This window comes from Triticum dicoccoides, chromosome 6A, assembly GCF_002162155.2.
Source record: "Triticum dicoccoides isolate Atlit2015 ecotype Zavitan chromosome 6A, WEW_v2.0, whole genome shotgun sequence".
NCBI classification, from domain to species: Eukaryota; Viridiplantae; Streptophyta; class Magnoliopsida; order Poales; family Poaceae; genus Triticum; species Triticum dicoccoides.
This window is the reverse complement of record NC_041390.1, coordinates 38,184,805-38,197,040: the sequence shown is the minus strand read 5'-3', so window position 1 is coordinate 38,197,040 and position 12,236 is coordinate 38,184,805. Positions and strand designations below refer to the sequence as shown.

The 12,236-nt window shown below is 45.6% G+C and overlaps 2 protein-coding genes across 4 annotated transcripts; both read right to left on the bottom strand.

Moving 5' to 3' along the window:
- Positions 1-233: 233 nt before the first annotated feature.
- Positions 234-4,126, bottom strand: LOC119314451 (serine/arginine-rich splicing factor RS41-like). 3 transcript variants are annotated; one of them, XM_037589173.1, is made up of 6 exons: positions 4,014-4,126; positions 2,621-2,755; positions 1,420-1,532; positions 1,102-1,337; positions 644-994; positions 234-564 (listed from the first exon to the last, which is right to left on the bottom strand). In XM_037589173.1, the coding sequence occupies exons 2-6, from the start codon at positions 2,724-2,726 to the stop codon at positions 522-524; spliced, it is 849 nt and encodes a 282-aa protein (XP_037445070.1). In that variant the 5' UTR covers positions 2,727-2,755; positions 4,014-4,126; the 3' UTR covers positions 234-521. The 3 variants fall into 3 exon arrangements, with proteins under 3 accessions (XP_037445070.1, XP_037445072.1, XP_037445071.1); XM_037589175.1 differs by lacking the exon at positions 4,014-4,126 and adding an exon at positions 1,709-2,050; XM_037589174.1 differs by lacking the exons at positions 2,621-2,755; positions 4,014-4,126 and adding an exon at positions 1,709-2,606.
- A 3,552-nt stretch (positions 4,127-7,678) lies between these two features.
- LOC119314450 (ribosomal RNA small subunit methyltransferase, chloroplastic-like) lies at positions 7,679-12,175 on the bottom strand. The gene is made up of 11 exons (XM_037589172.1): positions 11,933-12,175; positions 11,683-11,832; positions 11,508-11,564; positions 10,605-10,697; positions 10,398-10,493; positions 9,713-9,797; positions 9,114-9,166; positions 8,927-9,010; positions 8,689-8,799; positions 8,454-8,629; positions 7,679-8,362 (listed from the first exon to the last, which is right to left on the bottom strand). Exons 1-10 carry the CDS (start codon positions 12,155-12,157, stop codon positions 8,564-8,566), a joined length of 1,020 nt encoding a protein of 339 aa, XP_037445069.1. The 5' UTR covers positions 12,158-12,175; the 3' UTR covers positions 7,679-8,362; positions 8,454-8,563.
- Between the last annotated feature and the right edge of the window lie 61 nt (positions 12,176-12,236).

Sequence of the window (12,236 nt, the reverse complement as noted above, 5' to 3'; positions counted from 1 at the left end):
GTATGATATGACCATATTTATAGTTCATCTTGGGAGTGGAAGAATTAAACAGCTTCATGTGAAATTCCATCCACATGAATTGATCATCAACCATTTAAAAAGTGCCCATAAATCCAAGAAAGCAACACTGTTTGCAACATGTCCAGGGCTATGCTGCTGGCATATTGCTATAATAGAACCCTGGACATGTCGACCAGCACAAAACAGAAACAACAGCAGAGAACAGGGACATGGAAGAATAACCAAAGTGCAAAGCTAGAATACTGCTGTCGGTCGATACACGGTACATCTCATCGCTCCGCAAATGGTCTCACTGAAAGAATCCGTTTGGACAAAGTTTAAGCTAACAATCATCACAGTTCAAACCAAATCGACAAAGCATTCAGCTAGAGCTAGCTAATAGAGAGATATTACAGAAGTTTCTGGCTACTTAACATAACCAACTTGAGTGAGCATCACACTATGACAGGTGCGGCCATTTGGTCCGAAGCAGGTGGCGTTGAGCACAACCATCCACAGTTTCAGTCCCTATCTTCCCTTGCAGGCGACCTTGCAGGCGAGCGGCTGCGCAGTGGAAAACAAGCTCAGTGCGGCACCTCAACACGATTTAGCAAGCACAAGGAAGCATTTTCAGCGTACTAACCTGCGGCGCCTGTCATAGGCAGGACTGGCTTCACGGCGTTCACGGTCATACTTGGGGCTAGCCCTGTCATCCCCTTTGCTGCCGTATGGGCTTCCACCACGGACATAGTCAGGACTATCTCTGGCACCACCCTTGCCATAGTCCGGGCTGCCCCTCTCCCTGCCCCTGCCATAGTCTGGGCTGCCCCTTTCCCGCCCTCTGCCATAAGGACTTGCGGACCTACCGCGGTTGTCCCTTCTGTCCGGAGATCTATCACGGCCTCCTCCTCTCCTGTCTGGACTGTACCGGTTCCTTTTTTCATCGTCGTCACGAAGTGCATACTCAACAGAGATGACCCTGTCCATCACAGTGCTGCCAAAAGAATGAATTCAGTTATAATCAAGCTATTACTGCAGGCCTTATATGTCATGACAGAGCAAGTGGTCCTTATAAGCACATCAAGAAACAAGTGTTAGTACCTTCCATTAGTACCGTCCAGAGCTTTAGTAGCATCTTCCTGTGTTTCATACTGGACAAATGCAAAGTTCCTTCTGATTCTGATATTTGCAATCTTGCCATACAGATCAAAGTGCTTCTCCAAATCTATTGTCCTTGTGTTGATCGGATCAAAGTTGATCACAAACAAGGTTTTGGTTGGTTTCACGCTGCTTGGAGATCGCTTCCCATTTCCTTTCCGACCACCACTGCGATCCTCCTACACAAATAATAGACAGCAGATATTAAGAAAAATAAGGCTACTGAGAGATGACTTTTATTATTTGTTGACAACTGCGCACCTTTGTCCATTCAACTCTCAGTCTCCTCCCTTTTCTACCAAAGTCAGTTCTGTCAAGTCTATGGATAGCATCTTCAGCATCACGTTCATCTTCCATGTAGACGAACGCAAATCCTTCAACGTTGAACATGGAGAAGTGACTAGTTATTTAAAGTAACCACACATTTTACTAACCTTAGGGTAAACAGATAAAGGCAAGTATGGTGATCAAAATCTTTGTAAGATACAAAAAACTGCAAGATCACCTTGGTAAGCTACAAATTGATATGTCAGCACAAATAGGAACAGACCTTTTGTATGTTGCACTAAATGATGTCAGAGTATGATAATCCGAACGTTCGTGGTACACCAAAAGTGGTGGTGGTGCTGCCGGTGGAACCTCTACTCTTCTCCAGCCGGCCATGAGATTGGCATGGTTGGATTGACGTGGGAGAGTGTAACCAGGCGGGGGAGGAGGGTGCAACATTGATGTAAAAGTAAGACATCAGTCACGAGGTGGTCGTTTCCAAGTGACAGATGTCATGGTGGACTGTGAACTCCTGGAAATGGACAGGGCATGAGGCAGGGGCTCAGGCAGGAAAGGTAGAGCCCAGTCCATCAACCAGGGAGAGCACAGATGCTTCGTGATATTCCTGCGGCAAAGAAACAATTGAGTACTGGACCTAAGCTTTAAGAAATAACTTCTTTTTCTAAATTTATCCTGGTTTGGACTTGTCCAATGACTTTGACAAAATAACATAAACATAATCTGATTCTGCTGAACATTCTCTGGCCTGATACACACTTTGTCCAATCATATCTTATAACAGACCGCAGCATACTGCACCAGGGATGGTTGAAGAAGTGATGGCAGTCTTTGCAGCAACGAGGACGTCTGTTTCCACTTGGCAGCCACCCAATCTTGTTAAAGCTATCTGAGCACACCACTCACTCCATTCCCTTGGAAGACTTGTATGGAGCTAATGTATTTGTGCACATCAATATCCTTTTTTGAGTAAATAGCAGTTTGCAGCGGGTAAATTGGATACGAAAAAACACAATTTAAAGCTGTTTACTCAAGCAACTTGTAAGCTTATTTCTTAAAAGAGTTTGGTGTCTTAATGAACTGAATACAGAAACTGAGACCACCAAATAGGTGCAACAGCAAGTCAGGTGGCAAAAAGGCCAACTTAAATCTAGAGAATGGACATGAACAGTCTTACCTGTCTTCATGTCAACTCGCTCCACTCTTCCATATTTGCCGAAAAGACGCTCGATTTCAGACTGGCGGGCATCATAGTCAAGGTTCCCACAGAAAATTGGCCTCATGTTGCTGGATAAACAGCTCTTCTCCAAACCTATTCAAAGATAGAAGTCAAAGGAACTGTTAGCTACAGACACACTGAACTTACTATCAAGTGCTAGCAGGATTATAATACACATCCTTGATAGATAATAGCAGATTCACGTATTCCAGAAATTAAACACATAAACTAGAGACATAAACATCACTAGCAGATTTGCAAAAAATCAGCACATTTGAGGTACTTGCAGGGAATTGCACGTTTGCTAGCTAGATACCTTTACCCATATCCAAATGGATGCAAACTGCAGTGATGACAGTATGTAAAGCACAGGAAGCTCAAACACCTTGGTGTCCAACACAACTGATCAGCTGACCAGCGAAATGGTGAACCCAAATATGCTTTATTGATTTGCAGTCTAAATAAATAGTGTCCTTACAGTATATTAATCAGTGTTGAGCTGTATGAGCGAATGAAAAATCTCTAGGATGACAGTAGTGTATTACTTCAAACGGGAGCACAGGAGAGCAGAGTAGCATCCATGATACTCCCTCTATTTCAAAATATAGTGCATCACTGCATCAAGATGTTAATTATTTTTCTATGAACTTGGTCAAACCCTACAAAGTTTGACTTTGGGGGGAAAAATCTACAGATGACTATATTTTGGAATGGAGAGAGCATCGATATGCCAACAATCCAGACCGACTGAACCCCCAAGACCTAACAAGCACATGGCCATGATAAACCGTAACAGAACATCCCAGTGAACAGCAACGCTGCGGTACCCTACTACTCCCTCTGTTCCTAAATATAAGTCTTTTTAGATATTCCAATAAGGGACTACATACGGAGCAAAATGAGTGAATCTACACTCTAAAATGCGTACATCTATATACATCCGTATGTCGTTTGTATTGAAATCTCTAAAAAGACTTGTATTTAAGAAAGTAGGGAGTACGTGGCAGCGTCTGGCAACCACGAGCAACTTTTCACAGTTTAAACAGCATACAAATTCTCGTAAGCATGCACAACACTTGACACGCTTCTAGGTTTGGCGCAGCTAATCCGAGCCCCCTGCGTGCCCAGAATCCGCCAGAGCTACCGGTTAGAAGGGGCCATGAAAAAGCAACGCAAAGCAAATGCGAGCTAGATTCCCACGGCCAGAAAAAATATTTAAAATCGCCAGATCTGAGCTCCCCGGGCCGAGGCGGCCGAGCGGGCGCCAGCTCCAGGGGGGGTAACGCGGACGGGCGTCGTGCTTCGGGGAGGAATCGCGGCATGCGAGAGGCGTGGGGTTGCGGCGCGTTACCTTCGGAGGGCGGGGAGGGCGGAACCCTAGGTTTCCACGGGCGCGGCTCCTCTGGTTTGGACCCGGCGGCGACGGGAGCGGGGAGACAGAGACGGGCAGGGCGAGACGGGCTGCTGTTGGTCCGCGGCCCGCGAGGGGGAGGGTGGGGTTTATAGCCGCGACCGCGCGAGGGAACACGAGGGGCTGTGAGGTGGGGCCCACCTGTCGGTGTGACACATCTTTTCAATCAAAAGATTTCAAAGTTGGTGTGTAAAGTCAAACTCCCTAGAACTACAAATCTTTATTATACTTTTATTTATTACTGTCATGTGGGGCCCACCATTTGGGGTGATACACACTCTCTCAAACTGCCATGTTCTCATTCAAAGATAGATATAAGCTCCAAATTCAATATAGACATTATTAGATAATAAAGGTCCAGATGCGACTACGACGACGGCATGATCTAATGATAACGCATGGCTCCTGGCCGTCGTGGTTAGGGGAGTCTGGAGGCATCTCCATTAAGGCGGATGCGGTCTCCTTGGCACCTCTCGTTGGGGTACTCCCGCTCGACCTAGACAATGGCCTCGGTGGCACCCCTCCTATAGGCCTACCATCCCACCCAGATGCAGCCTCGGCGATACCCCTCCTATGGGAATCCAGCTCCTCACAAATGATGACCTTGGTGGCAGAAGCATCCGTGGCCACCTTTAGCGCCCTCTCATCCTCGACGGTTGAATCACCATTTTGCTGCATGGAGCCTCCTTGATTCCTCTTCGGCCATGATGGTGATGACCTTGACAGTTGAAGAATCTGTTGCCGTGTGGCGTGCAACATCATTTCCTCTTTGATGACAATGATGGCGGCTTCGTCCTTCATGGCCTCGAATGACTCGGTGACTCCACAGCATCATTCCAATCAATCTCGTCACTGAAGGGCGTGTTTGGTTGCCATCTACAATTTGCTTGCATTGCATGCTTGACTCGGTTGGGCCTGACTGAAGAAAAACGGGGAAAAAACCATCATTTGCACATCGTTTGGTTGCCCATATCTATGCTGCTTGCATTAGCGGATCGTTTTTGGCATGGCGTTTGTTGTCCTGCATTGGTCGGGCATCTGCAAATACACGGTGTTTGGTTGCATACAGGTTGCAAGGTGTGGTAACCTTGTCCCCTGCGTGGTAAGCTTACCCGCTACAGCTTACACACGATCGCACCAATGTCACAGCACTGCAATCATGACGAACTAGACGATGATGATGAAGTTCTTTAGCCCAAAATGTCGATCCACCTTGCCAACTTCAACATTGTTGCAATGATGCTTCAGCACGACCTTGGAGTAAGCACCCTCTACCGTCTGCCTACTCTTAAACCCTCTGTGGCAGCTATTGTTATAGCCTGACACTTTTTTATTGCATGCTTCACATCAACTGTAAACCCCTGGAACCCTATCGTTGAACACCACATACCACTTGTCCTAGCATTGCAGAAGAGCAACAGTTCAAGCAGCAAGCAATGGAGAACACTACACATGAAAAATAACAAAGCATGCATGATCATATGACATAACAAGTTCAATCTACCACTACTATGGTGTTATCCCAACAGCGCATCCAAAATAGGGTGTAGTCCTACCACCGCAAGTTCAACATCAACGTGAGGGGTTAGTATATACCAACTCACGAAAATATAGAGACCATCAATAGTATTCAAGCCCTAGCTACACAAAATATACGTCGTCATCGTCATCGTCGTCAAGAATCATGCATGCGGGCACCACCACCAGATACAACACTAGTAGTAGTGCTTGCCCAGCCATCTCCTGAGTCAGAGCACCCTGTGAGCGTTGCCATGGAAATAAACCCAACACCATGGGCCTTGTTGTCCAGCGGGTGGCTCGGAGCAGCCATCAGAGCCTCTTGGCTGAAGCCACCTTGGTCCATGACGGCGGTGTAGAGGCCAGGGTGGACGTCGATCAACTTCTCTCCCTTATTAGTTGCAATAAAACAAATGGTTGACATGATTAAACAAGGGGGCATGAGCTACCCGTGACATGGCCGGAGTAGTGCTCTACCTCCAGAACGATCGAGTAAGTGGTCTGGTCCCATGAGGCGCCACTAAGGTCCCTAAGCTTAGACACTTGGATCCATCTAGCTCTCCACTTCCTGAGGTGGTTGTAGACCTGGGTGGAAGACACCTCCTGGCCATAGAACTCGAACACCTGCTTCGCAACAGTGTTCAAGTGCACCTCCTTGAAGCCCTTGCTAGTCCTAACCCTACTAGATATGAGCTCACACATCTTGTTAAGAACGAACGTGGACATGAACGGTTGCCACTTCATGTTGTTCCCCCTACCATCCTTCTTTGCCTTTGCGGCTACTGTTTGTGCAGTGGCAACAACAACAACAACATTTGGCACAACGAGCACAAAATGTTGTAGGCACGAAAAGGAGGAGCCATGCCTGAAATCTCGAACACATCTGAATCAGGAGGCATCTGGTCCTTGATGGGGGGGGGGGGCTAGGAGTCCTCGACATAGGACGGAGGGAACTGGCTCTCGGATAGGACAAGGGCCTGAGTAACCTCTTGTGTTTGCATGGTCATGTCCTACAATCGTAGCACACACATGGACAATAAGCAAAGCGCACACTACTGGACCATCTAGCTCAATACGATATGAGCAGCATACATCAACAAGCATTCTATCAATCCATCACTACTAGCATTCCAATCCATTGTGTTCAACACTACGATACAACCCTAGCATACTACAAAACCCTACCACATGCTCACGGATCAAACCCTACCACACGCTCTCAGATTAAACCCTACCACACGCTCTCAGATCTAGCTACAACGAATACATAGAAGGGGGTGGCTGAACTCAAAGAGGCCATCGATGCAGCTCGAGGGAGACAGGGAACACGCCAGGGAAGATGACACGAGTCGCCGCTGTCGTGGACCGCCGACCGGAGAAGAAGCGTCGCTTACCTGCTCGTCGGTGCCGATGCACGTCGGAGGGAAAACTCAAAAGGGCGGGAGGGGGGCGAATGGTGGAGGGAGTTTTGATGGTGAGGCGAAGGGGGCTATATAGAGTGATTCAATCGGCGGGAGGTAAACCAAAATCCTCCCATCGATATTTCGGAGACACGCGCAAGCTTGTGCCATCTCCGTGGTCGCATAAGCTCGGCACCTTGTGTCCCCTCCCCTGCTTCGGCCTAGCCTGCCTTGCTAGAAACTGCCGATTCGGGGGTTCCTAGCGGACCTGGCTGTGATGTGCTTTAAACATCGTGCTATGCAGGCCAAACAGTGAATGCGGGCAACCAAACAACCCATTTTCTTTCCGCACATGCTTGGTTGGGCCTCATGCAGGCAACCAAACACGTCTGAAGTCGCACGAAGTGGAGGTGGATGACACAAGACGAGGCGCATGGGGCAAAGAGCAGGGGAGGAGGCCCCCTCAAGTCAAAATACAAGGTGTTATCTGTAAAGAAATACTAACCTCTGCATAAAAGGCTAATGTCACCTGGGAAACACTACTTTCAGAGCAAGTCAAATTGAGCATACCGAGACTTGAGAGTAGCTGAATCAAAAGCTTAAAACAACCTTACTTTATTGTTTTTAGAAAATGAGGATAACCCCCTGGCCTCTGCATCATCCACATGTCCACATAAACAACCATAGTGGCAAGAAGATAATGTTTTAATCACACCCACAGTCAAGCATCATCGCAGACATTTAACCAACAAAAGAAAAGAAATAAAATAGAATAACAGCACAACATGCTAACCAATATTTGTCAGGAAAAGAACTGGCAGTACATGTATGTTGCATCACAGTGACACGCTGCCAGGCAAAAAAGTATCAGAATGCCGCACACTCAAACATCGAGCATCTGCAAGTTTTTGTTGCAGTCTATAGAACAAACTAAAGCTCAAAATGCAACAGCCGTACCTCTATCTACCATCTATGTCGACCCATAAAAATGCTCTTGGCAATTTACTATGAGCAGCTAGCATCTTTGCCTGGTCTTCAGATTGCTCTGACAGACATTTGATCTCTACATTTCCGCCTCCAACTTGCGAAGATTAGTACAGGAGGATAGATAGTTCCAGTAAATTATACACATGTAACGCCTGCATATCTTCCCTCTTGCAGGGATGCTATCTGCGATAAGGGAAAAACTGCAATTCCTGTGCGAGCAAATTGTATCCTGCATATTATCATTGCTTTTGAACTTGGAGCACAATCACTATGATCATCTCCATGCAAGGGTGCCGTGGGCTCAAGCTGTGCCACCGATTATGTTGTGGTGAAGGCTGTGGGACTGCTGGGGAATGCTAGTCGGTTACTGTCAGCAAGCATAATCTGAAATGATTTGGAGAATTATCTGTTGTATCAGATAAAAGAACAATATCTTGAGCCAATCAACTTGCCATCTCTTCTGTACATGCTTTACCTGCAAGTTGCAGTGCGCTCTAGCTGGGAACCAAATCACTTCAGCGGCATGATTAGTCCAGCGAGCAAACCAATAAGATGATTCCATACGCATTTTGAACGCAGGGGTGGTCATACTTTTCCCAGGTGATTGTGCAACCTCACGAAATCATCCATCCCCAGTTCAGACGGTCTAGCCTGCAGCAATAGTGAGTTTAGTTCATGGGAGAGGATGGATGGAGGGAGGGAGAGCATACCGTAGGCGGAAGACCGATATTGGTAAGAGCAGCCTCAATGTCAGCAGAAGAACATAGGTGTTGAAGTGATTTCCGAAGCATCTTGCGTTTCCCATTGAACGCGGAGTTCACCTGGAATTAAAGGGCACGAGCAAGTCTTAATGGCTATCACCAACAACTGGCAGTTAGTTTAAAGAAAAGGAGGAAACTTTTGTTTTGCGGAAAAGAGGAGGAAACTTATGTGTGCACTCTGACTCACCATTGAAAAGAAACTTTTGTTAGAACTAACAGGCGGATACTCCCCAGCATCCTTTATTTTAAACCTTATAACACCACCATCAACCTGCATGGTATCCATGATAAATCCTTACATGCCACATTTATGAAACCCCAAGCACTGTTATAGCATGCTGCGCATAAGGACATCTGAAATAGAAATTGCTTACCGTCGGTTGAGGGAAAAAGTTGGCCCTCTCTACTTTGAACTTGTATTCAGGTTCTACAAAAAAGAAAGATAACGCATGCATGTCATTAACTGTGATGTGTGACTAGGCATACTAAGCGAATTGTTAAGACGCTGGAAAACAATTCAGATGATTTGATGACTGTCAGGGCATGAATTGCATAGCTACACAGTAGCAGTTACTACAGTACAGAAGAGATATAATCTGCCCACGCAGGGATTGAACCCAGGTAGGCAAGGAGATGCCACTGCGCTCCCATCAGATGCAGGCAATGACGGCACTTTGGATCATTTAATTGCTCAAGAATACTAGCTAATGTGCATCAGAGAATCTACATGTAGAAAATCGAAACAATGGAGAAAAACTATTCCTTGTATAAAGCCCAAAACAATATACCCATTGTTATGAGAGTTTACTTACTGTTTTCCTCAGAGAAAAGCATGATTACTTACAAAAACAAAAAGAATAAAAGAGTAAGCCTATTTTCAAGCCTGGACGATGGAATACAGATAGCTGAGATAAGGTGTATTCCAGTGACATGAAGGTATCAAACAGGTCAAACTAAAGGAAGACCCTCTTACCAGAGTAGAAATTCACAAACACATTGATAGGTCGGTACTCTGGTGTTTGTATTGAAGCATTTGCAAGGCGTAGTGCCGCTTCATCCTGAAATGAAGAATTAATCAGATTTACCTTTTCTTACTAAAGATGTAATGAATCACCATAGATATTGAAGAGTAGAAGAACCTCACATATAACAAGGACAAAAAATCACTGGGAAAAAATCCGAAAAATCAAACATAAAATTTGGCAGAAGTGAGGAAAATAGAAGGCGCATACGAACATCATTATGATTGACATTAATAGATACACAGAAATGAGCAGTACTTCAAATATACAAATCGTACAAGCAGTTTATACTGCAGAAAATAATCAAAGTTCAGTCATCCTCTGAACCAATACGACCAGGCATTGTCCTACCGACAAACGGGACATCCACTAATTTCTTTCATGCTGATTTTGTAATCCTCCTCGGAGGCTTGTACTGCTAAACTCTCTTTCTGTTCAATGAAAAGAAACACAAAGTCTTTGCGTTTTCTCGAAAAAGAAATGAGCAGTACTTCGAACATACAAATCGTACAAGCCGTTTATACTGCAGAAAATAACCAAAGTTCAGTCATCTTCTGAACCAATACTGGGTTGTAATTAACTGGAACTTGCAAGCAACATGTACCCACTTAATGCAAAAATAGATGTGATGCAAACCTGAAGCATGAGCACCATGACAGAGAAAACATCTCCCATTGGGAGAATTTGTTTGACAACTTCAGTGCTGACATTGAATGGTAAGTTTGACACAACCTACAAAATACAAAGTATCGTGTGGACACAAAAACGTCTTCATCATGACCAATACTTAACGAATTCTACAAGTTCAATGAAATACAAATAATGCCAAACATCAATGCTAACCTTGGCGTATTTTTTCTTGCCACGAGATTTCTCCTCCAGGATAGGGAGAAAATGAGAGTGAACGTGAAATTTTGTAATATCTTCTTCAATGACCTGCATTAAATTTCAAACTCATTACACATCGGATGAGAACTATGTTTGATTTTAACATCCAATTAGAACTTCTAGCTTTGTTAAACATGTAACAAAATGTCCGTCTTTGGTGACAAGAAGAGCAAACTATTAAATAGCAAGATTTGTAATCTCAGATATCCAGAAGAGCAACCAGAGAATGGTCGGTACAATAGCCCTTATTAAAAAACACAGGGATGGTTATCATACTTATATCACTATAAAGGGAAAAGTATTAAAAGCACACACTGTATGTTCCTGTTACATGATAGCTTTTGAGCTTAGCACCTTACGCATTTCACGTTAACAACCACCTATCACAACATTTACATGCTAGAAGTTTACAGCCAACAAAAGTGTTCATGGACTAACACACCCACATAAGTTTACTCTGTCAAAAATTCAGAAGGATTCATAATATGTGAACCTTACTTTTCATGTAAAAGTGTGGCATGTTTTTCCAACATAAAGCAGGTTAAGTTAGAATGCAGTTCACTACCAAATCACTATACATAATAACCAAGAATATTATAAATTTGATACTGAGATACATCATTCAATTGGTGGTATTTACAACTGTCCGTAATGTAGCATTTGTTTTAGTAGATACACAGTGTAAAAAATGCTTTCATATAGAGTGACCCTGCTGTCGGACCCGGCTTATAGATCTCCAGACAAATTTAAAGGAATGAAGGCACAAGCCATGGGCCTTTTACTACCATTTGAGCAACATCAGTAGTCAAACACAGGGATGAAACAATCCAGTATCTTCATTTGAGAACAAGACAGTACCTTCAATTGCTCTGTGGATCCAAATCTATCTCTCACAAGGGTAGCCATATGCTTATCCTGTCACCAAATATAGTATTGCAGATTATGGATGAATTCAGTTAGCAGAGATCAACTATACACAGGGTCACTAGTCGAGCAATAGTACTAGACTAGCAGCAAACTGAAATAGGCGGACCTTCTCGACGGCGACGACGGTGGCGCCGGCGGCGAGCAGCGCGGCGGTGAGCGAGCCCGTCCCGGGGCCTATCTCGAGCACGACGTCCCCCTCCTCCACCCCCGCCGCCGCCACCAGCTCCTCGTTCACCCTCGCGTTCAGCATGTAGTTCTGCAGCACAGTGAGCGCAACCCCACGGTAAGAAACTCGCGGACTGGGGGTTCCGCCATGGAATGGAACGGGGAGGGAGAGGGTGGCTGGACGGACGGACCTGGCCGAGGGATTTGCGGGGGACGTGGCGGCGGCCGTGCGAGTTTAGGGAGCGGATGGTGGAGTGGTAGTCGTCGGCCGCGCCGCTGCCGTCGGACGCGGCGGTCGATACGGCGGATGTGGGACGGATACGGCCGCCAGGCGGCGGCGGCCGGCGGTGAGGAGGCGTGGCCGGAGACGGGGAAGGGCGCGCTGGGCGCGGGGATAAGGAAGTGAGCCCCAGCATTTTCGAAAGGTAATATCTTTTTTCTCTCCCTTTTGCCTTTATTTTGCTGAAATGAAATTCCAAACCCAAAGCCCAAGAC

What these genes read in the sequence shown, in the direction of transcription:
- LOC119314451 (XM_037589173.1), bottom strand. Translation starts at nt 2,726, where the DNA reads ATGAGGCCAATTTTCTGTGGGAACCTTGACTATGATGCCCGCCAGTCT. An exon ending in TGAGAGTTGAATGGACAAAG is followed by an intron (nt 1,338 to 1,419) that starts GTGCGCAGTTGT and finishes TTATTTGTGTAG; the next exon opens with GAGGATCGCAGTGGTGGTCG. An exon ending in GCCTATGACAGGCGCCGCAG is followed by an intron (nt 565 to 643) that starts GTTAGTACGCTG and finishes TCCACTGCGCAG; the next exon opens with CCGCTCGCCTGCAAGGTCGC.
- LOC119314450 (XM_037589172.1), bottom strand. Translation starts at nt 12,157, where the DNA reads ATGCTGGGGCTCACTTCCTTATCCCCGCGCCCAGCGCGCCCTTCCCCG. An exon ending in CCGTCGTCGCCGTCGAGAAG is followed by an intron (nt 11,565 to 11,682) that starts GTCCGCCTATTT and finishes ATTTGGTGACAG; the next exon opens with GATAAGCATATGGCTACCCT. An exon ending in ATATCGGTCTTCCGCCTACG is followed by an intron (nt 8,630 to 8,688) that starts GTATGCTCTCCC and finishes CTATTGCTGCAG; the next exon opens with GCTAGACCGTCTGAACTGGG.